This window comes from Marmota monax, unplaced genomic scaffold (genome assembly GCF_021218885.2).
Source record: "Marmota monax isolate L192 unplaced genomic scaffold, Marmota_monax_Labrador192_F-V1.1 WCK01_AAM20220418_F8-fsc00328, whole genome shotgun sequence".
Classification (NCBI taxonomy): domain Eukaryota; kingdom Metazoa; phylum Chordata; class Mammalia; order Rodentia; family Sciuridae; genus Marmota; species Marmota monax.
The window spans coordinates 751204-776583 of record NW_026693470.1 but is presented as its reverse complement, the minus strand read 5'-3'; the positions used below and the strand labels follow the sequence as shown (position 1 = coordinate 776583).

Genomic DNA, 25380 nt, shown 5'->3' with positions numbered 1-25380 from the left:
ATGCTCTATTTATCTTAGTACACAGCATGCAGAGTCAGCCGAGGAGGAGAAATGAGTAAGCATGCTCTCTGATTAGCTGCCTTTAAACCTATTTAAAGATATGTGCTCGGGGTAAAGGGTGCTAAATATTTTCAGAGATACAAGTGTAGCTAAAGAAGGGAGATATAATCTTTGATGCAAGCCAGTTTCAAAACATTTCATCTTTGTTTTAGAGAAACCTGGTATCCGCCCACATGTTTGCTACAAACAAAGCCTCAGGGAGAGTCACCACACACCAAGAAACAAAGCTAGGGCTTCAAACCTAGAAGGCAGTGGTACTAGGTAGAGCTCTTCTTCTGCCCAAATTGTTTAGGAAGTTTCTTCAACATGTGAAGCCCAAGAAGCAATGAATGCGGGCTAGGGCTAGTCCATATGTAATCATCCCATCTTGATCCACTTCTACCTACATGCAAAACAGTTTAATTCTAAAATTTAAATATTTTCTTTCAGTGAAGCCCATCTTATGTCAGTTCCCAAATTGGTGATTGTTTTAACTGACATGAAAGTCAGACCTTGTTCCAGCTGCTGAGGATTCAGCAATAATACCACATTCCTCAAAGGGGCTTCCAGTGCAGTATGGCTATTGTTCATAGTGGTACAGAAAGTACCTGCTTGTTTGTGCATGGCCCATGAGGAACTGGAGTAAGCAGGCCACACACCTCAGCTTGAGGCTCAAGGAAAGTCACTGGTGTAGGTGCTGAGAATGAATCAGAAAGGATGGCTGGGAGTTGCTGCATGCAGAAGGAGAATGAGGGTTTTTTTTAAATTATTATTACAAGCAAAAAATGGGACAACATGAAGAAGAGAATGTGGCTCATTTGAGGAGCTCAGATATGAGGAGGAAAGAAGAGTGTTGAAAGAATTGATAACTGAAATCTCAGTTTTGTCATGGAAGTTTAGATTTCTTTTTTAAAAAGATTACTCCAGCTTCAAGGTAGAGCGTGAATTAGAAACCATTAGAGTTGGATGGATTAACTGGGGGGTCTATAGATTGAGATCAGGGAACTGCTGAACTAGAACAAGAAAAAGTTTTGTTTTGTTTTTTAATGGTGCTGAGGATTGAACCCACGGTCTCCTGTATGCTCTATCACTGAGCTACACCCCTAACTTTTTGATGCATCTTTACATTCACTAAACCCTCACTAAAATTTAGTGTGCTCTCTGAACATAAATGTGGGCAACAGGCCTGTAGAAATCACAGGTCTTTTCATTTCATATTTCAGTTATTGTGGTAATGAGAAGGAGACCTTTGGCTTCAAAGGTCTAGGAATAGTAGAACAGGTGAGAAATGGGTTACTTTAAAGAAAACGGTAACCATGAAAGTGGAGATGAGGGTGCGATTAAAAGGAAAAAAATAAATAAAAAGTAGAAAGTAGCAGGACCTGGTGACCCTTTAAATAGATGCTGTGGAGTGGCAAGCAGCTAGCAGGCTCTTGGGTTTCTAGTGTGGGTACCTGGGTGATAGTACTCTTCACCAAGACAGGGACCAGGGAGAGAAGACAGTTGAGCTGGAGAAGGAAGAGGCTGGATTTGAAGGGTCTACCTTGATAGGTAAAGGGGAAATAGCAGGCCAGGCTAAAGATATATGTATGGTCATGGATCATTAAACAACAGGAACGCATACTGAGAAATTTGTCATTATGAGATGTCCTCGTATGAATATCATAGAATATTCTTAAACTAAGATGTCTGTTCTTCGTTGGCAATATAATCTCACAAGAACACTGTAGTTCTTGTAGTCTGTTGTTGACTAAAATGCCTTTATGTGATTCATGGCTGCACCTGAGAATAAATAGGTGGTAGTTCAAGTCATGGCTGTGAGTGGAATCCTCAGAACCATGCAGAATAAGAGAGGCTCAAAGAAGGAACTTGAAATAGCAGCCAGAAAAATGAGCAACCAGAGAAATCTATGGAAATCCAGGAACAAATGTTGTCCCAGAACCCAAGAGAAGAGAGGCCACAGAATTCGATGGAGTTTGACACAGATGCTTTGGAGAGGTCAGGATGGATAAAAGCTAAAAGAGTTTTGTTGAACTGATAATTAGGATGTCACTGGAAAAGTTAACAGCAGTCCTCACTGGACTCTGGGGCTAATGCATGTTACAATGCAAGGGGAGTAAAGGAAGAAAGAGGGCAGCCTCTTAAGTGAAAGGAGATGGTCATGGGAGTATGCTGACTTGTTTTTAGAAGTCAAGGGGGACTTTATTGTGTGGGGTTATCAAAGACAATAGGATTCATAAGTCAGCTGCTGGATTGGGATCTGAGTAGAGACGAGCAGGGAAATGAGGGGTTCTGATACAGAGGAGTTTGCTGTCACTGTGTCTGTGAGCAGGTTAGCAGAAGTCATTTGCTGTCGTGGAATGGTAACTGCTTGAGGAGATGCCAAAGAGGAAGAGCTGATTGCTAGACAGCACTTGGGATCTGTCTGCAAAAGCATCAGCACCACGTCTTTCACTTTGGCTTATATGGATTGCTCAGAGAGAGCTGTAGTAAATTGAAATTCTATGGAAGTGCATGGTTCCTAATTATCTTCTGTCTAATTGTGAATGTTTTGCCCCTATTTTGTTTCTGTATTATCTTTCTACTGTAAAGAAAAGTATCATCACCACCACTACCACCACCACCCCACCACCTGCACATACACATTTTATAACCAACTGATCAATAGCATCCATTGGTTCTGCTCTTCACCTTCATCTGTCACTATCCCAGCCTGTCACTGTCCAACTGTTATTGTCCTCCTCAGGAGTTTGCCTGCCCCACCCAGCCCCAGACCTCAGACTCCCTCTGTTCCTCTCCACGCAGGCCAGAGTCCCACTGGGAAAGCAGCATGAAGTTCTTGCCTTTATTACAGAGTTGAGGCTCTTTGTTTGTTCTCTCCCCACACATCCCTTGTGGGCAAGAACTTGCTGTTAAACTGACCAAATCCTTAGCAACCTGATACCGGCAGATGGGCTTTCTGAATAATACTGGCTAGCTGAAGTCTTTGAGCAACTGATTTCAAAATAGTTGAAAGTATCTGTTTAGACATAGATAATAAGCTATTAAATGGTTTTAGTAGGTCTTTGAATAGCTTCATGTATGAATAATGAAAGGAAGTCTATTTAATTTGCAGCGTTTACTGGTGACATTAACTCATAGCTAAAAATTAAAGAAAACCCACCCTGTTTCTAGTTTCAACTCTGTTAATAACTGACCACGTCTTTAGGAAAGTCCTTTAAGACTTTTTTGGCTTCTATTTCTTTATTAGTGGATTGGAAATAAGGTCATCCTATGGGATTGCTGTAGAACCAAATGGGGAAATATATGTAAAAAGCCCTTTATTTAGAAAGCGTAAAACTATAATATTTTAAAATTTTGCATTTAACAAATATAAGAGGTAGTTTATTAGTATAAAAACAAGCCACACAACAGCAGGCCCAGGTCCTTCCTCCTGTCCTTTATGCTGTTACCGTCATAATTTACTTCTACCTATTCTTTGAGCACACTGTGCATTACAACTATTTTTGTTTCCAGTTAGTGATGTTTAAAAGCAATTACAAAGAAGGAGAAAATGAGTTTTATACTTACATTTATTTATGCCAATTCCATTGCCTACTCTTTGGGTAAATCAAAGCATCTGTTGGTATCATATTCCTTCTGTCTGAGGAATTTCCTCTGGCATTTCTTGGAGTGCAGGTCTTCTGACAAGTATTTTTTTTTTCCATTTTTGTTTGTTTGGTAGTATTTTTCCTTTGTTTTTGAAGTATGTTATATCTGGGTATAGAATTCTATCTAGTTTGACCAGCAGTAAAGGATGTCACTCCATCATCCTCTGACTTGCATAGTTTTTGATGAGAAGTCTTTTGTAATTCTCCTTTGAGAACAGGCAGAGTATAGACTGTTTAGTGGTCATGGAAATCAAAAGTACTCAGATAAAAAGAAAATTGGGCTATTTACAAAAAAAATTTTTGTTTAAATGTTGATGGACCTTTATTTTATTCATTTATTTATGTGCGGTGCTGAGAATCAAACCCAGTGCCTCACACATGCTAGGCAAGTGCTCTACCACTGAGCCAAAACCCCAGCCCCAAATTGGGCTATTTTATGATTCTTGTTACATCATGATGTTTCATGGGCATCCAGGGAAAGAAGGACAAATACTAGACTCTCTACCATTAGAGACCTATACCTATGCCCTAAGCTCTATTTCCTTTCTACATCACGTGTCTTTTTCTCTGTCAGCCTTTAACAGTTTCTCTTTATTTTTCACCAGTTATATATTTAAACTATATTTAAAAGATGTAAATAGACATTTTGTTTGTTTCTGGTATTTAGCGTCCTGGGTGTTTGACAAATACTATTTGAAGACTATTAGGTTCCATTGCTGTCCCATCCCCAGGTTCCATCTAGGGACTAAGGAGATAGGGATAGATATGGTACTTGCTATTGAGAGCTGTACAGACAAGAGTTGGTGGTGGCTTGGTGGGAAGGGAGCTGAGAAGGCAACCATAGGAAAGTACATGGGCTGGCTGATCAACATTCTAAGTGATTCTCTGTGTCAAAGGTTCTTAATTCAGACTTTAAAAACAGTATTTGTTTCTTCCGTGGGTTTTGGTCCAGTATTGGTTTAAGCATGTTTCTAGGGATCATATGTAAATATGCTAAACCTCTTTTCACCCTTTAATGCCAGACTGGTCAGGGAAATGAGTTCCTGAGCCTTTTCTCTTTGACAGCTGGAAGAAAAGACTGAGAAAAACTTAGGAGAGCTTGACTCCTCCACCGAGAGCAAAGGGGCCTTGAAGAAGGAGAGGGAGGTGCACCAGAAGCTTCTGGCTGACAGCCATGGCCTGGTTATGGACCTGCGCTGGCAGATTCATCACAGTGAGAAGAACTGGAACCGAGAGAAGGTAGAACTTCTCGATCGCCTGGACAGGGACCGTCAAGAATGGGAACGGCAGAAGAAGGATCTCTTGTGGAAGATAGAACAGGTAAGCACACACCCCAGATACCAAGGAACAGGCAGGGTGTGGACTGCTCTATGGTCCTGGAAATCAAGAGTACTCAGAGGAAAAAAAGAAAATCAGGTTACTTTATGCTCCTCATTGCATCAGGATTTCATGAGTGTACAGAAGAAGAGGGAGAAATATCAGAATCTCTAGTAGTGAAGACCTACTCCTATGCCTAGCATTGTACAGATGTTTTTGTTGCAAATTTTATGGGCATCTTTCCTGTGTATGCAGGGATAGAGGGTAGCTTTTTAAAGGAATCTGAAAACAAAATTTCACCAAGGAGGTTATTTCAGGTCGTATTCAGTGGTTTCTGCCAAAAAGCAAACTAATGTTTAAGTTAGCCACTAAAAATGTGGTCACAGTGACTGCTCCAGCTCAAATAGAATTGTAGTCATTAGGTAAAGAAATTGCCGAGTTAAGTTGAAAGTTAGGCTATTTGCTGTGATTGTACCTGCTGTGATTATTGCTAAGCTGTGATTAGGTAGGAGTTGAGTCAATGGAGTTAGCTGGTAGCTCATCATCTTCAGCTAAACAAACAATTGGGGCACTCAGATGAATGTGGAGGAGATGGGGAGTTGTTTTTCTACTGCCTAGATAATCAGTCCCTACATTGCATCAGACAGAACAGTTTGCATAGTTGTGGTAGTTCACAGGTGATGCACAGATTTGGTTTTCACATTACACTGATGAATATTTGAAATTCCTCCATGGCTGGATTTTTACCTAGCAAATAGTTTTTTTCCAGCCTATCATATTTATAAATTCACAAGGCTTCAAGGAGATGTATCAATCAGAAACTGAGATCAGTAAAAATAACCTCATTACTCCATTATAAATACACATACTGCCTGCATCTAAGTGGGACCCTTTTAAAAAGGGTCCCACTTATATGGATAAGAGATGGTGCGTGTTACATAGGAACAATGACAAAGATAGGTTTAAACATAATGTCAGCTAGGAAGGGAAGAAGAATAGATTAAGTGGTTTTAAAAAATAAGTCCAGGAGGAAGAAAGTGCACTGCAGATAGATAGGAGCAGTTCTTCCTAGATCTGACCACTCACACTAACGAGTCATGTTGCTAATATTTGCACGCCATTTCAAAATCCCCCAAATCCTACCAGGAGAAAAGTTGGCATTTTCTGTTTGGCTCAGAAATGCAGCACCTGTGAAGAGTTTTCCATATAAAATCCCAAGTGTCTGTGATCTGCTGAGTGAATTGGTCAGTTAGGTGGAAATTTCAGGGGTAGAAGTAGCATGTATTTTTACAGAAATGGTCACCAATATATCATATCTTGTTTTAGTTGACTAGTGTTGCAGTAACCCCAGATAGCTTATTACCAGGGACCTTCCCTCTTGACCTCTGCTCTAGGATCACTTGCCTTGTATGTCCCTCCTCTCTACTCCTGTGAAGGACATCATGTTTCTGCCATAGCCCTCTCAATGTCCCCTTTAAGCAAGTCTTTTAGATACTTATTCTACTTTTAGGAATGCAAGTGAGACCCACCTGATGACACTGAGCTTTTGAAGTGTCAGAGACCTTAGGATGAGCTGTTCCCTTGTTCTGAGACTATATTCTGGAGAGATAAGGATGGTCAGGAGCTGAACTCCATTTCCATAACGTCGGTATTGCAACAATTCTGTTAGAGAGACAGCCTCAGAACTTCTGTCTGGATTAATACCTTGGAATATCCCGGATCTAAGCCTGTGAGTTTCAGGCATTTACCTGCTGCTCAGACTTGGGTGACGGATCCCATTTTGTTTTAGAAGAGGATTGATTTAACACTGAGTAGAGGCTTCAGGTTCACCATGGTGGCTTTCACAAATAAGTTGAACCTTTCTTCCCAGATAGTCAACATTTTAAAAGAAGATTTTATAAATCTTGGTGCCTAGTCCCAAGAGTTGGGTATAGCACGTACAGGAATTCTCTGTAAAAGAGGACATTGGATCAAGTATGTATGGGTGTGTATATACATGTGCAAGTGTGTGCAGATTTTGTTTATCACTTACTGGGTTGTTAGTTCACTTGACTTTGAGCTACACATTCCATAGTTAAGGAAGAAATGTAACTGAGCATCCATCACAATGACTACTCTCGATATTTGACTCCTTGGTAAGCCATGTAACCTTGGCTATGATAACCTAGTACAGATGGTGAGAGAAGTCACTCTAAATCCATTTTCCACTTCTAGAACACATGCTTCATACTTGTCCGGTGTCATTAAATTCCTACATAATTTCTGCACCACATGAGGCATTTTATATGACAAATGAGTGTGGGAATGTGGTTCAGGTCCTGCAATGCATTTCATCCATCTTATCCACGTCTCTTGTCTCAATCCACATTTGATTGGGGGGGTAGTTAACTTTGATGGAGTCACACTACATTTCTCCTTAGAATTGCTAAGTTTCCAGTTAGACATGCACATAATGTCACTTGCTGCTGTACTTGCTATACTTACAGAGCTAAAAAGGAAAGCTCATGTGTCATCCATTCGCCTTCCAGTGATTTTCTTAAATCAGCTGCCTTTACAACTTGAAAGGCCCTTATTTTAAAACCAGTTAACAAAGCAACCTTTTTTCTTTCAACCAGCCTGGGTAAGGTGATACTCTTGAAGGCTTATTGTGCCTCACATTATTTGAAATGCAAATCTGTTAAATTTTCTATTTGTATTAAACATTTTCTGCTGCAAGATTGCAAGTACAGGGTGCTGCCGCCTGGTTTGAAATGACTGCCCTAGGAAACCCTATCTTTTAAGGACCCATTATTCTATTACCACACTGCAGAGGCATCTTAGCCACAGATACCTCTAGCTACAACCACTCCAGTTCATTTTTAGGAAACCTAACACTTAGCAGCTTTAGTGCAAGCTGTTCCTGGCTGCCTGGGTTTATTTTTGAAATCCCACTTTACTGAGTTAGAACGCGCTTGTTCATAGCTCTCCTCTTTAGTCATTTTTTCTCCCTCTTCGCACACACCCTCAGAGCACATTTAGGCTTCCAATGTGATTCTTGCATTTTAATTCCTTGCCCAAAATAGCTTGGAGATGATCATGTGTTAAAATGAAATTGCGCTGACATGCATTAAATGAACATAATTAAAAGCTTTCCTTTTTTTTATTTATTTTTTTAAGAAAAGCATTTAGCATATTTAAGAGAACTGCAAAGAACTGTGTCATTGAGGAGGGGGATGAGAGGAAAGAGGGGGCTGAGCTAAAACCTAGAGTGATTTGCTTGTTCCCTACTTTGACTGTGAACCTGCGTCAAAACCCTAACATCTATGCCCTGCATGCAGAATCTCCATCTTTCTCATAAAATATAAAGAAAACCTCAGAAATTACTAAAAACAGTGAAAGTTCTTTTGTCCCCATTATCTCTCTTGGCTTTCTTCCTGATGGCTTACAGGGCATACTTATATCCAGCTTGTGGATAAAGGCTTGAATTAGGACTCTTAAGATGCAGTTTGTGTACATGCTTTCTTAAAAATCCATTGGTCCACATTCAGAGGAGTTTTAGAATATCCTGGCACCATCTTAGCACTTTAGGACTGCAAATATTTGCTTGGTCCCCACTCAGGTCAAATCCAAATGTCACTTTCATTATTCAGATAATTTACATATTCAAAAGATCAGGCAATCCAGGAGAGTATGTGAGCTCCTCATCCAGTAAAGACCTCATTAGATATTCGTAGGTGGAAATAGCTTCAGGTCCCAATTGTGCTTTCTGTACGTGTTTAGTAACAGAGGCAGTGAGGCAAGACTGGAGAAAGGAAGGGAGACTGGTCATAGTTTTTCTGGGAAGTATTTGCCTGTCTGCCTCAATCGTCTCCCGTGATTTTAAGTAGCTTCCTTTATGAACTGCCCCTAGGAGATCTCCCAATGCTGTTAAAAAAAAAAAAAAAAAAGCAGGAAAATCATTTACCTGCATGCCCCTGGTCTTTACTTGAGCTTTATAGGTGTCCGGCCCCTCTGGGCTGCACCTTGCTTGCTGACCCCTGTCTGCCTATCCCCATTTTACAGATGAGGAAACTGAGCTGAGCAGAGTTGGAACTTCAACCTGTCACCAAACAAGCAAAGCCATAAATTCATGGCTCTAGTTCACATCTTCTAAATCCTAACTTTCCTGTGCTTGCCCATTACTGCTTAAATTTATCAAGTCAGGCAAAGAAGTGTAACAAGAACATATGTGGCAGTTTTCTTCTGCATCATACCAGATCTTTAGTTGCCTTTACCACAGAGCTTTAATCCTCTCCAGCAAAGTGGAAAGTATTTTTAATGCCAAATGATTATAACCCTCTTTGATCATTCAGGTTTTACATAGGACCTTGTACCAAATGCTTTGGAAAAAGGTTAGGAAAGTTAGGAAAATCAGATGCGCCCTCAGAAGTTTTTATATCAGTGATGCTATTCCATCAAGTGTGCCTTAATCGCTGAAGGTAATTCCGAGAGAGTTCTAAACATATTTAATTTTCAAAGGACAAATATGTAAATCTCATGAGCATGGTGCTAAAAGGTATGAAAAAAACCCATGTATTTTAAAATTAAGATGAAGAAAAAAATCAAAGAAATATTTGCATCAGAGTTGGCAAAAATACTTGTATGTGGTAACTGTAGACTTTTCTAGTTTTGTGCTTTGTTGAAAGCATGTATGGCATTGTGTTACATTTTGAACTTAAGGTCAGAACTGTAAGAACATTTCTTTCTTGCCCAGTCTTTCAGATGGACCCACAGGTAATCCTACTTTGTGTAGAAAGGATGGTCTTAGGAGGACCATCAGACTGAAAAGCAAGGCTAATTATTATTTCCATTTTTAAAACTCTCAAGTTGCAGAAAGAGAGCAGTCCTCGGAGAGGTAGCAATTTCCTATGTGATCAAAAAGAAGGAAACGTCCGTTCCTTTCCCCATCAAGGAGGGCTCCGCATGCCCCGTCCCATGGCGATATGGCCCTGCGCAGACACTGACTCTATACCGTTTGAAGACCGGCCGCTATCCAAGCTGAAGGAGTCAGATAGGTGCTCTGCCAGTGAGAACCTCTATTTGGACGCCTTGTCCCTGGATGACGAGCCAGAGGAGCTGCTACCCCACAGGCCTGAGAGGGACTTCAGGAACTGCCTCCCTGAGGTCAGCCTGGCTTTCATTTACTCTCGTTAACTGCTGCAGAATGAGGGAGTTGTCCTTAGATACCCAGCAGGAACCTGCCAGAGTCCCGTCCTGGCAGGCTCCAGTGACAACCTATGAATTGAGTGAAAATGAAATCTTTGCAGTGCTGAGGGTTTTGCTTGGTGGCCCTGATCCAAACTCCTGTTGTCATCTGTGGTCAGTTTAATTTTGCCACCTTGTTTCAGGTTGAGAAACACAGTGTCTTATGCAAAATGAAAGTCTGGAGAATAACCATGTTCCACAGAACCCAAGAGAAAGTAAAAAATACTGGGGAAATATGTGTTTTCAACTTTTCTTGAGATCATGGTTTTCTGATTCTAGAAAACTAATAACTGAAGAAATTCTGCATTAGAGAAATTTCCTGATGTTTGGAAGTAGAAAATATCACTAAACTATACTATAAATATCTTATTCTGGACAAAGTGGGGAAAATTCTAAAACTTAGAATCCACATGTAAATTAGATTACCAAATGGGTGATTAAAGGTGCATACTGAAAGTTCCATAGCATGATGTAGGTTTTTCTGGTTTTGTCATCTTTAAAACCTTATTTAAAAAATTTGTACTAGGAGTTATTTCCTGTGAATTAATTTAATAATCACTATCCATCATTTGGTCTCCGAAACATTTAATACTTGGAACAATTCATGTGCAATAATATTGTTGAAATATGGGAAAATTATAAAGGTTGTGTAACCCTTATTCAAAAAGCTAAGATCTAGAATTGTTCGGGATTTTTTTGAAGATTCTGAAATATTTTGCATATACATGATAAGATATATCGGGGATAGGACCTAAGCCAAACACAAAAATCATTTATGCTTCACTTATACTCTATACGTGTAGCCTGAAGATAATTTTTGTAGCATGTGAATGATTATGTGCTTGAAACAAAATTTCATGATAAGGAATCTTCCACTTGTGGTGTCATGTCAGCACTCAAAAAGTTGCAGATTTGGGAGCATTTCAGGTTTTAGATTTTCTGGATTAGGGATGTTGGACCTGTTTTTCAGTCCTTGCCAATGAGTTAAGTGCGGTATCCTCATTCGTGTGTATCAGGTTGGGAGGACATCACCACAGGTCACCCTGGTGGATCTAGAGGCAATGTCGTATAGTCCAGTTTCACTGCAGAGAGAATGTGGGACCAGGGGGCAAACCCTGGGTGGTAGTTCTAGCTGTTTTGTGGCTGCAACTGCCAAGCTCTTCTGAACAGCAGAGACAAGGGCACGCTGGCTGAGGGGGAAGTGCCCTCTGGTGTTTACTGTCCTGAAGAATATGTTTCATTACCATGAAAGGCTTGCTTCTTCAAAGCCACATCAGCATGGGAGTATTCTCTCAATAGACAGCTGGGTGTCTACTAGCACAGCTTTGGTTCTTCTTAAGGGGAAGTCACTGTAAATTCATTTCTGATCCTGAGAATGTTTAAAACCAAGCAAGTGACCAAGCCTAAGAATGTTACCATAGCAATTGCCATAGCGAGATAGGAACCAAGGGACATCCAACTCCTATCTCATTGTGTCATCCTCTGTCTTTCCCCTATCCTCCCCCCTCCTCCACCCCTTCTCTCATACTGAGACTTATTCAGGTCATTCCAAGAGCTGACTTTGAAGTTTATGCAGTTGGGGAGGTCTTCTGAGGAGGCATAGGAGCAAGCCACTTTCTTCATGATGGGTTTACAGCCAGTTTTTCAAGCTCATATGGGCTCCTCCCTGCACTGTGGACGCTCCAACCCTCTCATCATGCTGTCGACTCTGCTCTTATTACTTCAAAGGACTTAGGGCAATAGCACTCCTGACCAAAGTTTGGCCCCAGTGTGTTTTAAATGGTGCCTCCCCAAGGGAGCGGAGCAAAACAAGTCACTTAAGCACAGTTGAGGATCCTAAGCAACCAAAATTAACTGATTCAGATGAACTTATTTCTTCTTTACAGGAAGAAGAAAATCACAAGGGAAATCTTCAAAGGTAAGTAAGATTGATAGAAATAATAGATTGCTGAAATAAAAATCTCTCGGGCTCCAGATTCTATCTTGTTGATGCAGTCTGTTACCAGTCTTCAAAAGGACTCCACATTTAAGTAGTTGATATTGTATTATTTGTTTCAAAAATATATGGTTTTTGAGGATGAGCAACAAAAAGGCTAGATATGCCATCTTCACACATGTATTCTTTTTATGGTAAGGACTTTCCAGTTATAGCTGTATTGCATATAAAAAGAAGTGCGTGTGTTCAGTGGTTTTGAAAAATCCATGGAAAACTCTCCTCGTGAGAAGTTTGGAAAGCCTCCTCTTGATATATGAGACATTTTATATACTATATATTTAAAGTTCCAGGAGGGCTTGTTAAAAATGTTTTCTTGGCAATAATCCCCTAAGAAAATATATAGTGGTTGATGTTGTTGGTGTTAGTTATATACCAGTTTTTCCCCCCCTCCCTGGTTTTATTTGCTCTGGTTTTTCTTTATAGATGAATACATATTGTTTCCACTACATAAATTTTGTTCTCAGGCAACTTGCCATTTTCGGTTCTCCCCATCCTTGATTTTCTCATGAACTTGGAGTCTGTGGATGACTGTCTTCTTTCTTTTTGCACTGTCAGATCCATGCAGCACACAGAGTTGCCCAGGGCATGTTTCTGTCCTTCACTGTCTGGTCTTCCTCGGGCAGTACAGGGCAGCATTTGAGAGTTTAGGCATTAGTGGTAAAAGGTCTTGGGTTCAAATCACTACTGTCTTCACTGGCCCTATAATCTTGGGTAGGTTTCCTAATTCTTTGTGCCTCAGTTTCCTTATTTGTGAATAGGAGTTCTTTAGATTTTGCAGCTTACTTGTGTTAATACACATGAAACAAAGCAGTACACAGGAGAAGCAGTGATCAAAGTTTAGCTGTCATTGTACCTACCTACTTTACCTATTCATGGAAGCATCCTTGTCAGTGCCCAGGTCAAGGTTAGAGCCACCCTCTTTTACCCACCAAGCCACTGAGCTTTCTGTTTGCTCCCTGTGCTATACAGCTGTTTCAAAAAACCTTATTTCTACTGGGAAGCTGAATTGGGAGGATTTTAAATTCAAAGCCAGCCTGGGCAATTTAGCGAGACCCCCCCCCCCTCAAAATAAAAAATAATAAAGGTTAGGGTATAGCTCAGAGGTAGAACAATTGCCTAGCATGTGAGGACCTGGGTTCAATCCCCAGTACTGCAAAATAATTAATACTCATTATCATCATCATCATCATCTTGCTTGTTTCTGTGAGTTTCAAAAACAGTTCATGCTTGTGGTAAATTAAACAGTATCAAAATGTCCAAAGTTAAAAAAACAAATGTGAAGGGAGGGAGAAGGGGAATAGCTAGGAAGGTGGAAGAAGATGGTCATCATTATACAAAATACATGTATGAAGATGTGAATTTGGTGTCAACATACCTTATATACAAACAGAGATATGATAAATTGTGGTATAAAGGTGTATTAAGAATTGTATGCAAAAAAAATGAGAGCTCATGTATAATGGCATAATTTGGTGTGAACATACAGAGTTACGAAAAATTGTCATGTATGTAAGAAATAAATAAAAATAAATAAATAAATAAAAATAAAAAAACAAATGTGCCCTCCCTCCACCCACTTTTACCTCTTGCTTCTAACCATGTGGTAGTCTCCTCCATTCTTTCTTCTATGTGCCTGCAAATGCCTACACATGTTCCAAGTACATCCTGGTTTTGTAGTTATTTTGTGTGTTTGGCCACTGCTAAATTCAGTGCCACTTCTTTCTCTTTATCATTGCTGTTCCACTGCATTTGGCTAAGACCCAGAGGCATCAAGCCACCACCCCCATAGGTGACATTGATGGTACTGTGCACTAGTCATACAGTACACAACTTGCTCAAAGCACAACTCAGTTCTGGCCTTGTCCTGTAGAGGCGTAACCTATGCACTCAATCTAGGACCCCTGCATCAGGACCTGTGCTGATCTAGAAGTGAGATAAGAGCCTCTGTTTGAGGAGGTGAGGGGACCCAAGAGAAGCAGGTTCAGTTGTATAGACAATGATTCTTCGTTTGCCTCCCCTCCTCCCCTCACCCCAACTGGAGGAATTCCAGGCCACAGAGGTTCTGTTGTCTGCACAGGTGAATGTAGCCAGCCCCCAGCCTCCTTCCTGACCTGATGGGTGAACAAGCTGCCCAATCTCCTGGCATCCCAGCACCTCTGCCTATGGGAGGCAGTCTGTGAATTCATGTCAGGTTGAAATATGTGGAATGGAAGTGCCAACGTATCCAGGAGTCTACACCTAAGCCACATCTGTCAGCCAACAACTTGCCAAAAACTAGCTGTGTTCATGTATCTGAGGGAGATTTTCTTTTATTTAGGATATAAAGGGGTAGCACAAACACATACCCAAAAAGACTGGCCATAAAGAAGGGAGCGCAGAGAGAAGGGGAGAATTGAGCCCTGCTGGGTGAATTTGGGCAGGGCCAGGTGAATCCTTGTTTGAAATAGTACTTGGAAACTGTGTGGCAATCTATGGTTTCTACTTCCCTCCCTTTTCCTATGTCTTCCAAGTGGCCTTTGGAGATTGTTGGTCCTTGCAGCCAATAGAGGACAAGGCTGGTTAGTTGAAGAGAGACTTCAGAATGTAATGATTCTGTTGTGGTCTCTCTCCACCATGTATCTTTAGCTTATTGAAGATAGAGACCATGAGGTGCCCATCTCCACAGGATGATGAGTGTCTGCTGATGCTGGACCTTAGTAAGTCTCAGTAGGGGTGTCACTCAAGGCATGAAAAGAGAGGCCAAGCAGCAGTCTGGAGTTCAGCTGTGATTGTGGTGCAGCCCCACCCTTCTCCTTTTTGTGGTAGTTGAGGGTTGGCTGTATTAAATTCTGACCAACGTGAAGTTAAAAGAATGATTCCAGAGCCACAAAAAAAGTCCAGTAAACCCTCAAAGGATGAGTTCAAGAGCAGAATCCATCAAGCAGCAAATGTGTTCTGTGTAGGTGGAGGCGGATGCCTTCATGGGCACAGCTCACGTAGCCAGAGCACAGCTGCTGTGGGACATCAGGGCCTCTCTGGTGGGTTTCTGACATCCTCTGCTTTCCTACCTTTCCCAGGGCGGTATCTGTGTCCTCCATGTCTGAATTCCAGCGCCTGATGGATGTCTCCCCCTTCCTGCCTGAGAAGGGCCTGCCATCTGCCAGTAGCAAAGAAGATGTCACCCCACCCCTGTCTCCTGATGATTTCCGCTACATTGAAGAGTTCAACAGCAAGAGCTGGGACTACACACCCTCCAGGACTGGGACAGAGAGGCCTCCGGACCTCTGGACAGACAGGACCGAGGGGGTGCGGGCAGGGCATGAGGCCAATGCAGAGCCTTTCTCTGATTCTTCCTGGTACCTGACCACGAGTGTCACCATGACCACAGATACCATGACCAGCCCAGAGCACTGCCAGAAGCAACCACTGCGGAGCCACATCCTCACTGAACAAGCAGGGGTGCGCGTGCTTCACAGCCCACCTGCTGTCCGCAGGGTTGAGAGCATCATGACAGGCGGAGAAAGCAGGAGCCGACTGGAACCCGAGGGCCCCTTTCCCACGAGCAGAGTCAGAGGGGGCCTGGGAGATGTCAAGGGAGGTCATCCAGAATCTGTGCTCAGCAGGTGGCCTTGTGCCTCCTCTAGACATACCCGAGACTATGTGGAGGGGACTCTCTGCACCTCCCTGGGGTTTGCCTCCCCATTGCACAGCCTGGATATGTCCAAGAACATGAGTGATGACATGAAGGAGGTAGCCTTCTCTGTCAGGAATGCTATCTGCTCTGGTCCCACTGAGCCACAAGTCAAGGACATGGCCTGCCAGACCAATGGGTCCCGGACAACAGGGACACAGACTGTCCAGACCATTAGTGTGGGCCTACAGACTGAAGCCCTTCGTAATAGCGGTGTCACCAGCAGTCCCCATAAGTGTCTCACGCCAAAGGCTGGGGGTGGTGCCACACCTGTGTCCTCCCCTTCCCGTAGCCTGAGGAACAGGCAGGTGGCCCCCGCCATAGAGAAGGTACAGGCCAAGTTTGAGCGTACCTGCTGCTCTCCAAAGTATGGTTCTCCCAAGCTGCAGAGGAAGCCCCTTCCCAAAGCCGACCAGCCAAATAGCAGGAACTCACCAGGGGTGGCCCAGAAAGGGTACAGTGAGTCAGCATGGGCCCGTTCCACCACCACTAGGGAGAGCCCCGTGCACACCACCATCAACGATGGTCTCTCCAGCCTCTTCAACATCATTGACCACAGCCCTGTGGTGCAGGACCCCTTCCAGAAGGGGGCACGGGCTGGGAGTAGGTCTCGCTCTGCAGAACCCAGACCAGAGTTGGGCCCAGGCCAAGAAACAGGAACCAGTTCCCGAGGAAGGTCACCCAGCCCCCTTGGGACAGGCTCAGAGACGTGCAGGGAAGAAGGGGGAGAGGGCACACCAGTGAGGCAGGACTTATCCGCTCCCCCTGGCTATACACTCGCTGAGAGTGTGGCCCGGATCCTCAACAAGAAGTTGTTGGAGCATGCCTTAAAGGAGGAAAGGAGGCAGGCCACCCACGGCCCCCCAAGTCTTACCAGCGACAACCACGTAGGAGAAGCAGTCACGGCTGAACCAGGGTCCATGGAGGTAAAGAATGAAATGTTTCCTGCTCTTCCATTTAGCTGCCAGGCACATGGGAATCTGGGATGGATTTGGGACAGTGATTTCAGGAATCACTGTCAATGATGGTGAACTGGGGAAATGGGTTGGGGGTTAGGGAGTATGAAAACACAGACCCCAAGCAACTTCTTAAAGAAAATCTCATCTTACTCTTTTCAAAATCATCAAGGACATGGTTTGGTTCAGATTTCATCCTTTAAGTGATTTTTCTTATCTGTTTACCTGGGCTTTGCACCCGGGTCATAGTTTGCCCTCTTTGTGCATGTCATGGGTGAAAATTGAATTGTGTGTGTGTATCTGTGTCTCAGGACTTTTACATGCTACAGATATTTGTATGTGGCAATGTAAAAGGTGAGTTGGAGGGCTTTTGAGCCACGTGGACATGAGCACATCTTCTATCAGGAACTACAAGAACAATATTTGGATTCCCTGGCTGACTTCAGTACAGAACAGCAGTCTGGCATCTCACAAATCACCTTTTTGTGTCTGTGAACCCCTCTAGCAATAAAATAAGGATAAGATCAAAATATCTGCCTTAGTACAATATGATGATGATGATTGTCCCCCCTCAAAATCACTTAGAAATCAATCAACCCTGAATTCTGTTCTGATACATATCCCCAGGTGGTATTTTTGCATCATATCACTATAAAAAATAATTCCCATTTCCATACCAAGAATGAGCAAAATGAAGCAAATAATATGATAATGCTGGTGGTGACTGTAGTGTTGATGCCAATTTTATGATTTACGCAGACTGAAAGGACAGTGCTGCCCCACAGGTGGCCATGTGTATGTGTGACACTTGCCACTGTTCCTAAGTCACCAGAAGCCCAGCTATGCACATGCTATACTAGCCTTCTCTAGGCCCCTGTCTCTCACAACAGTAAGGGGGGTCAGGGAGGACAGCCATATGCTCCTGGGCCGCCCCACTGCTTTCTGGCCACCACCAGGCAGCCTGGCTTCATGGGAGAGAATAGAAGGAAGGTTTGTTTCTGGGATCGCCTGCCTTACATTTCCCCTGGAGAAAAAATGGGTAGATCCCAGCCCAACCCACCAAGGAATATTTAACACAAAATATTATAGAGTTTAAATCTAAAATAGGACAAAACCTGTACAATTGCCAATGACCTACAGAAATGGTTCAACCTTATACAGTTATTGCTAGTATGTGGCCTACTGGTCCAAAGGTTTGAGTCTTGGGATAAAGTTGTTTACACCCTCTGTTTGACTGTTCTTGGGTGACAAATAATGTCTTCTTTGATCTTCTCTTTCCTCAAACCTTCAGGAGCCCTCAGGTAAGCACTTGAGGCTTGGGAGGGTCATTATATGTGAATACCTTGCCTTCTCAGGGCTCTGGAGAAATGGGCTCAAAGCATTGTTAACTGGCTTTGTCTGTAGTTTCTACTTGTATTAGAGAATAAACAGAAATTAGTTTTCAGGCACCAAAAAAAAAAAAATGCTTTGATTTACTAACACTGAATGCTGCAAGCAATCTGTGGTAACATAAAGAAAGAGGTTTAATGACAGAATCACAGCATTGTGGCATGCAAGTGGTTATGTCAGTGCAAAACTGTCCTCCTTTGTCCCCTGTGAACCCTGCAACTAGATTTTCTCTTCCTTAGTGTGTTTGCCACCAAACAAGGTGATTCAATGGGAGCATTTCCAGGACTCAGAACCTGTGTGGAGACCGGGCAGCACTTTGATGCCCTGGGTTCTTTTTTCCTTTTCTGTTACAAGTTTGCTTGGTTCTCGATTCTGGTAGAATTTTTCTGTTTGAATTGACGTAACATATTAGGAGCACTGGTGACCCCTTCCCTTCTCTCCATGGATTATGTAGTAGCTCTAGGTTTTCATTCCCAAATCAGAAGATGCTGATTTCTCATTCTGATTTCCCAGCCCACTCTGAGCACCCTGCTATGGAATCTTTCCTGAACATACACTCAGACATCTAGACACAGGGGTGACTCGGGCAGCAGGACGTGTCCCTTCTTGCTTCCCACTCATCCCACAGGTGACATAGTCTTCCTCTTCTCTTGAAGCCATGGCCACCAGCTCAACAATGCAAAGAGAAGCTGGGAGGGGGAGTTCCAGTGTGAAGAGAACCAATGATCTTGGAGTGGAAAATGGGAGGGAGATAACTTAGCATAGTTGTGACCAGAACAGACCCAACTGTGGAGTGGCCTCTATCATTTCCAGCACAACAGCCGGGCCACTTCCACTTCTGTTTGCCAAATGCTCATGGGTAGCTCAGGGAGCCTGGAAACCAGAAGGGAGGTCCAAGGCTCTTTGGTGGGTTCTTCTTCTCTCCGTAGCACTTGGCAGAGGACAGCCTGTGTCGAAGTACTGCTGCTACTGCCCCAACCCCATCTCGGAGTGAATGTGGGGGACCTCAATTCCATCCTGGTGGCTGTCCACAGGCAGGAACTTTGCCCCTCTTCCACTGTGCTCATTGACTTTTACTATTCTGTTTGAAACATACTTTCAAACCTACTTGCTTTTCTCTTCTTTGTCTGTCTAGAATCAAACTGTCTTACTAACTGCCCCATGGGGACTCTAGCCCTGCCGCCTCACGCTGTAAGTGCCTTCTTCCTCAGTTCCCAACTGTCTCGAGAGAGTCATGTGTGTAATTTGTGTAACACGTAGTTGGTGTCTGACACTCATCATCATGGGGTGGGGGGCGTCTGCTCCATGCTAACCCCAGGATCATGTGGGCCAGCTTATTTCCAGGCACAGCCTAGGAATCTCAGATGCCCCATTCACCCCATTCTAGGGTTGATGCTTAATGTCAAGAGAGGTTGTTGAGTTATAGAGATTCTGCTGAGACTTCTCCTCTCTTTGTGTAGCCAACATGCTTTCATAGGAGAGAGCCACTGGTCAGGAGGGGACATCTCAGCCACAAGACTCTTGCCTGAGGAGGTCTTTGAGTCCAGCCTCTGTTAGATCTGTAGCCCTGACCACCGGCTCCTGCCCTCCCTGCTCACTGGCGTTTTGGTTGAACATTTGTGTTACCATATGCTGGAATGAGGTGGGACCATAATGTGCTGGGACTTTTCTTTTATTTTCAAACAGTCCTGCCAGAAGGAATAACCCCAAATGTATTTTGTCCTTCATATGAGACAGAGTAAGTGCTTGATAAATACTTGTTGAATAAATAAAACAACCAAGCTATCCCTGCTCTACATGTCTCAAAATGGCCTTTGAGACCTGAATTGAGCAAAGCATATGAGAAAACATACTCTGATTTTACTTGAGGATATGGACACTCACACCTCATCCACTGGCCTAAATCTAAACTGTGGAGTACCAAACTATAGTCAGCTATCAGAGGTAAAAACTAGTCCCTGGGGAAAAAAAATGACAAAGTACATGAGAAAGCCATTTACAAGATGGATGCTTCTAGGGCAGCATCACAGGACAGAGGCCTATGTGGCCATCATGGTGGCTTTTGAGGAAAAGGAAACATTGCTTGCTTGTAAGTGCTGGTGTGGAAGTAAGGAAGACCTCATGGTTACACAACATTTCTTCCTTTATAAGCAGATGCCACTGAAGAGGTGGTGCATCATGGTCTAAGAAGAGCCCATTTTTGTTCAGCAATAGTCAGGTGGGAACAGGGGCTAACTACAGCTACAGCAGCAGCTTTACCAACATGCAGCACACACAACAGATATATGCACAGTATACAACGACACAACACTCACTGCTCTTACAATTGCGCAAGCAGAGAAGAACTGTAGCAGATTTTCCAAACCATGTGTCCCCCAGTATCAAGCAGGTGGGCCCAGGTGGGCTCTGTAAGCACATGGCATCCTGGCTTACTTTTTATCTCAGGGGCACCAGTGGTGTGCCAGCAAAGAGGACAGTCTGCTTGTCATGGTCCCATTATCATAAGTGCGTTGCCCATGAAGGCCCTTTCTATGTCTTATAAGGTGCCAGCCACAAAGTAGGCAGGGACCCTGAAGAAGTGATCTCCGTTGTTAATGTTCCTTTTGTGCTGATCCCACCAGGGAATCTGTGGGTCCCACACTGTCCTTGGGCCGAGCCATCCTCACTGGCCAACTCCACACATCCTCCACATGTTCCGTCTTCTCCCGAGTGGCATTGCCTACCCATTCAGCACAACCATCTGTCTTTCCCCTGTTGCTGTTCCCCTACTCCCGTGGCTAATCTGTCATTCTGGTCTTTTTAGTTGCTTGTCACGTCTTTAAATCCAAGTCTCTTGCTGACTTTCTTTGTGGATCCTTGTTCTGTGTCATCCTTCCTGTGCCTTCCATTGAAGTAATTCACCTCTCGGCTTTCTGTGAGTGTCACTTGGGTTCCCCGCTGTATCACTGTTTCCTCATACCATAGCTGTTTACATTTCTGTATTTCAGCAACTTCCAAGATTGGGTATCCTTTTTCTTTAACATTGCACGCTACAGACAAGTAGCTCAACATTCTTTAAAAACAAAAAGTACCTTGAGAATAAGGTTTAGAGGTGATTTGCATCAAGGTTGAGCGTGTCTTGTATGATCAGTTCTCAGAACATCAGGGTGCCTGGAACACAAAATCACAAGTGCACTCTGATACCAATTTGTAAAAATGCTGCTACATTTAAGAGTCATTAAAGACAACTAGAACTCAATTAAAATTTCTGCCGGCAGCATTTTTTCCATGTCGTGGGAGTTTGTTTTGCCCACTGCCAATCAACTTGGAATAAACAGTAGCAGAGCTTGTTTCAAGACAAGTCTTACTGTTAATCTGGTGGGCTGAAAGCATAGTTCTCTTCCTGGGCCCCCAGTAGATCTGGTTGACTATACCTAAATCTTTCATTAAAGAAGGCCAATGGTGGGGTCAGCTTAGTGGGATTCTGCCAGGGTATGTACAGTTGCTCTCCTTGGTCTTCTGCATGTCCTAGCCCAATTCTGGAGGGGCTCTGAAAACAGGCCCATCTCACAGCTTTGCCATTTCATTCTTAATCTGGTATCTTCCCATTCACATCACTGATTTCCCCTGTTTGAGTTCTTTCACCGATCATTTTAAATTATTTTCCATGAGCAGAATATTCATTCCTGTTCAGAAGTCGTCCATGGTCTCTTCCATGTAGCTTAAGACTGTTGGGAAAAGGGGGGGAATTATCCACTATGAAACTACTGACCTCAGTAATGCTGTCTCCCCTTTCTCGGTTCTGAAGGAACTGCCTTGCCCTGCGCTAGCGCCATCCCTAGAGCCCTGCTTCTCCAGGCCCGAGAGACCAGCAAACCGTCGTCCTCCATCCCGTTGGGCAACACCTTCTCCCACTGCCTCACAGTCTCAGCCACCCGGAGACCAGACCTCCTTGGAGGAACACGGTGATGAGGATCCCCTGGAGGAAATGCCACACCCGTGATGCAAGCTTGCATGGATTATCACAGAATAATTCACTGTAATTTGCATAGCCACACCATCTTCACAACCAAACTCTGGCCCAAAGGAGAGATCTAGTTTTCTCAAGGTCAAAGAATGTTTTTTTTTAAAAAAAACACACAGCTGCTGAATGTCCAAACCTGTGAAACTGAGATGTTTCTAGAATGAAACAGCAAATGTGCCTGTAATAACTTAATTTTTTTCATAGCTCAGAAAACTATTTTTGTCTCCATCTTTTTTACACACAGTATATTAAAAAAAAAGAAAAACAGGTAAATATGGTATAAATAGATATAAAATATAAAAGTTTTAAAAAATGTACATTTTAAGAGATTCTGAACACCCTTGCTCTCAATCCTGACTGCCTCTCTGTTAAATTTGCACTGTTCTGTTTTGGTTGGGTTTATCTCCATGTTGAACTTAGAGTGTTTTAAGTTAATTTTATTTTGTCAATGTTAACAATTTTTTAGGAATTTTTAAAAATGCTTCAGACTGTCTGATTCAGTGAACTTTTTGTAGTGAAAAAGCCATGGAACCAGTAGACAAGACAGATGTTCTGGAAACTGGAGGGATGCAGGTCAATGTTTTTGAGAAGGCACAGAATCCTCAGACGGGCGTAGAAAATTCACTGTATAGTCTACATATTAGTCTGCCCGAGTGCACGTCTTCGGGTGCATGTACATATGCTGCTGTCCTCTCCCTCACCTAAGTGTGTGTCCGTCTGGCCCACTGTAATTGTGAAGTTCCTTGTACTGTACTATTATCGTTGGTCCCCTTGCATTGATGAGATAACAGCACCATTTTAAAATTATTGTTAAAAGATTAACCGGCAATGTACAGAGTTCACTCAGAATTTTCTTGTTTAAGGAAAACACTGCAAAATCATGAGGATACCAAATTGAGACAAACGGTGGTGCCTCTGAGTCTGTCTGAGACCATGATGAAGTAGAAATAAAAGCCTTTTTGAGATGGCGGTGTGCTCTCAGGTCTCAGGTTTCACATGCCCTCCGTGTCTTCCTGAGAACTCCAATGGAAAGTTTTCTGTAGCCAGGGGGATGGTGGGGAGGGGCTTGTGCAAAAAGCAAACAGCTGGTCATACGTCTCACTGGGATGCACCCTTGCACATGATCACATTGCAGTTCTACAGGACTCTGGGAGGGTCCCTAGGTAAGGGAATGCCTTTATTCTCATTGCAAAAGCCCAAACTGGGAAGAGGATGGGAATTTGAGGAAACGGTTACCTGCAAGTCAATGTGGCAAGCCTCTGTCCCCTCCACTCAGGAAAGAGGGAGTGGCCAGTAGCTCCAGGACAGGCAGTTCCCTTTCTGGCAGTGAGATGTAGCCCAAGCTGGTGGTATCAGTTAGAGGTTAGCGCAGGGGATTACAAAGGAGTGTGCTGCCCATAAGTCCAAAAAGAACTATTTCAGCCACAGCTTCTGACTTCAACGTTTCATTAACCCAACAGTTTTCTTATGTACATGAACAGGTGGAGTAAGTCCTAATCCCAGCATGACCACAGTTCCACCTTTAAGCATATACTTTTAAAAAACAAATGTTTGAGCATATGGAGAAATGGGAGCCCTCCTGTACTGTTGGTGGAAAAGTAAATGGTCCAGCCACTGCAGAAGGCAGTATGGCAGCTCCTCACCAAACCAGAATGATTAGATGATCCAGCTACCCCCCTACTGAATGTATATCCCACCCCCACAAATTGAAATAAACTCAGATACTTGTACACCAATATTCATTGCAGCATTATTCATGAAGATTATGAATAAGGTGGAAACAGCCCATCGTTAGGTGAATGGATAAATGAAATGTAGTTATATATACACAGTGAAATATTTTTCAACCTTGGAAAAGAAGGAAATTCTGGCATCTGCTACAGCATTAATGAACCCTGAAAACATGATACCAAGTGAAATAAACCAAGTCACAAAGATTTTGACAATTATTATATATTTCCACTTATATGGGGAACTAGAGTAGTCAGATTAATAGAGAAGAAAATAGTGGGTGCTAGGGATTGAGGACAGGAGGGAATGGGGGAGTTCGTGTGTAATAGGTATAGAATTTCAGTTTAGGATGACAAAAAAAAGTACTGGAAATGGATAGTGGTGAGTGTTGCCCAGCCATGTGAATACACTTGATGCCACTGAGTTGTACTTTTGAAAATGGTTCAATTGGTAAATGTTACACATATTTTACCACTTTGAATGCAAAAGAGATATTTAATCATTCTAGACATAGCTACAAACCACCTATTAACAAATTGGTTAGTTTTGTAGGGACAGAGGATATAGTTCAGTAGAGCATTTACTTGCTTATCATGTGTGTGTGTGTGAGAGAGAGAGAGAGAGAGGTGCCCGGTAAATGCTCCAGGTGCATCAACATTCTTTTAGTTGGAAGAACCAGCCAATTAGGAAGGAAGTTATTGGTTCTCATAACCGAGCCTCAAACTATGCCACCAGGATTCTAGTTAGTCTTCTGACTCTGCTGTGTGATATTTTATTGTTAGAGAAACATTCCAACAACAGTAAACCCTAACAGCTCCTATTCATCTGGAAATTTCTGGGGAAAGGAGATCTCTTACCAGGAGCTCCAGCAAAAGCCCAAGGCTGATGATCCTCATTGGTCTAGAGAAAGTCACATGTCTGGCTTTGATCCAATTACAGTGTCAGGTTGACCCAGTGAAGGAAAGTGAGATGCTATCTGAATAGAGGGGAGAACATGCCTGGAAGGTAGTGGGAACCCTAAAAATTTCAAGAACAAGCTATGGCCACCAGAGATCTTGCCATATGGTTGGAGGAGATAAAATTCCCAGGCAAAACAAAAGAAATGCAAAAATGGTATGGTAGAAATTTCAAGTACAGTAGGATTTGGATAAGCAGCATTTCAACTTGGAGGGAGGCATTAAAAAGCACGGTCACATGAGGCAGTGACACACTAACTGGGCTGGTTGCAGAACTTTGTGTGACCAGAGCCACAACAGGCACACAGTACCTTGAGAACTGCTTTGGAATTTCTAATAATTGGACAAGAATTCTTGAGTCTGTATTGTGAAGCCACTCCAACTTTCTAAAGCAAGGCAAGACAGTAGGATGAAATCATTTTCCACTGTCCTGTCCAGATAAATGCTGAG

The 25380-nt window shown here is 42.9% G+C and overlaps 1 protein-coding gene across 9 annotated transcripts in view; it reads left to right on the top strand.

The window, feature by feature from the left end:
• Mtcl1 (microtubule crosslinking factor 1) overlaps positions 1-23979 on the top strand; it is a 126305-nt gene extending 102326 nt beyond the window's left edge. For 6 of the 9 annotated variants that reach the window (XM_046457792.2, XM_058583467.1, XM_058583466.1 and 3 more), the window contains 5 exons: positions 4755-5009; positions 9852-10148; positions 12116-12147; positions 15282-16821; positions 22028-23979. In XM_046457792.2, the coding sequence (XP_046313748.1) occupies positions 4755-5009; positions 9852-10148; positions 12116-12147; positions 15282-16821; positions 22028-22222 (2319 nt within the window). In that variant the 3' untranslated portion in view covers positions 22223-23979. Of the gene's footprint in view, positions 1-4754; positions 5010-9851; positions 10149-12115; positions 12148-15281; positions 16822-19375; positions 19432-22027 lie in introns of all 9 variants that reach the window. The other 3 variants (XM_058583471.1, XM_058583470.1, XM_058583468.1) reach the window with 1 other exon arrangement.
• The last annotated feature ends 1401 nt before the right edge of the window (positions 23980-25380 follow it).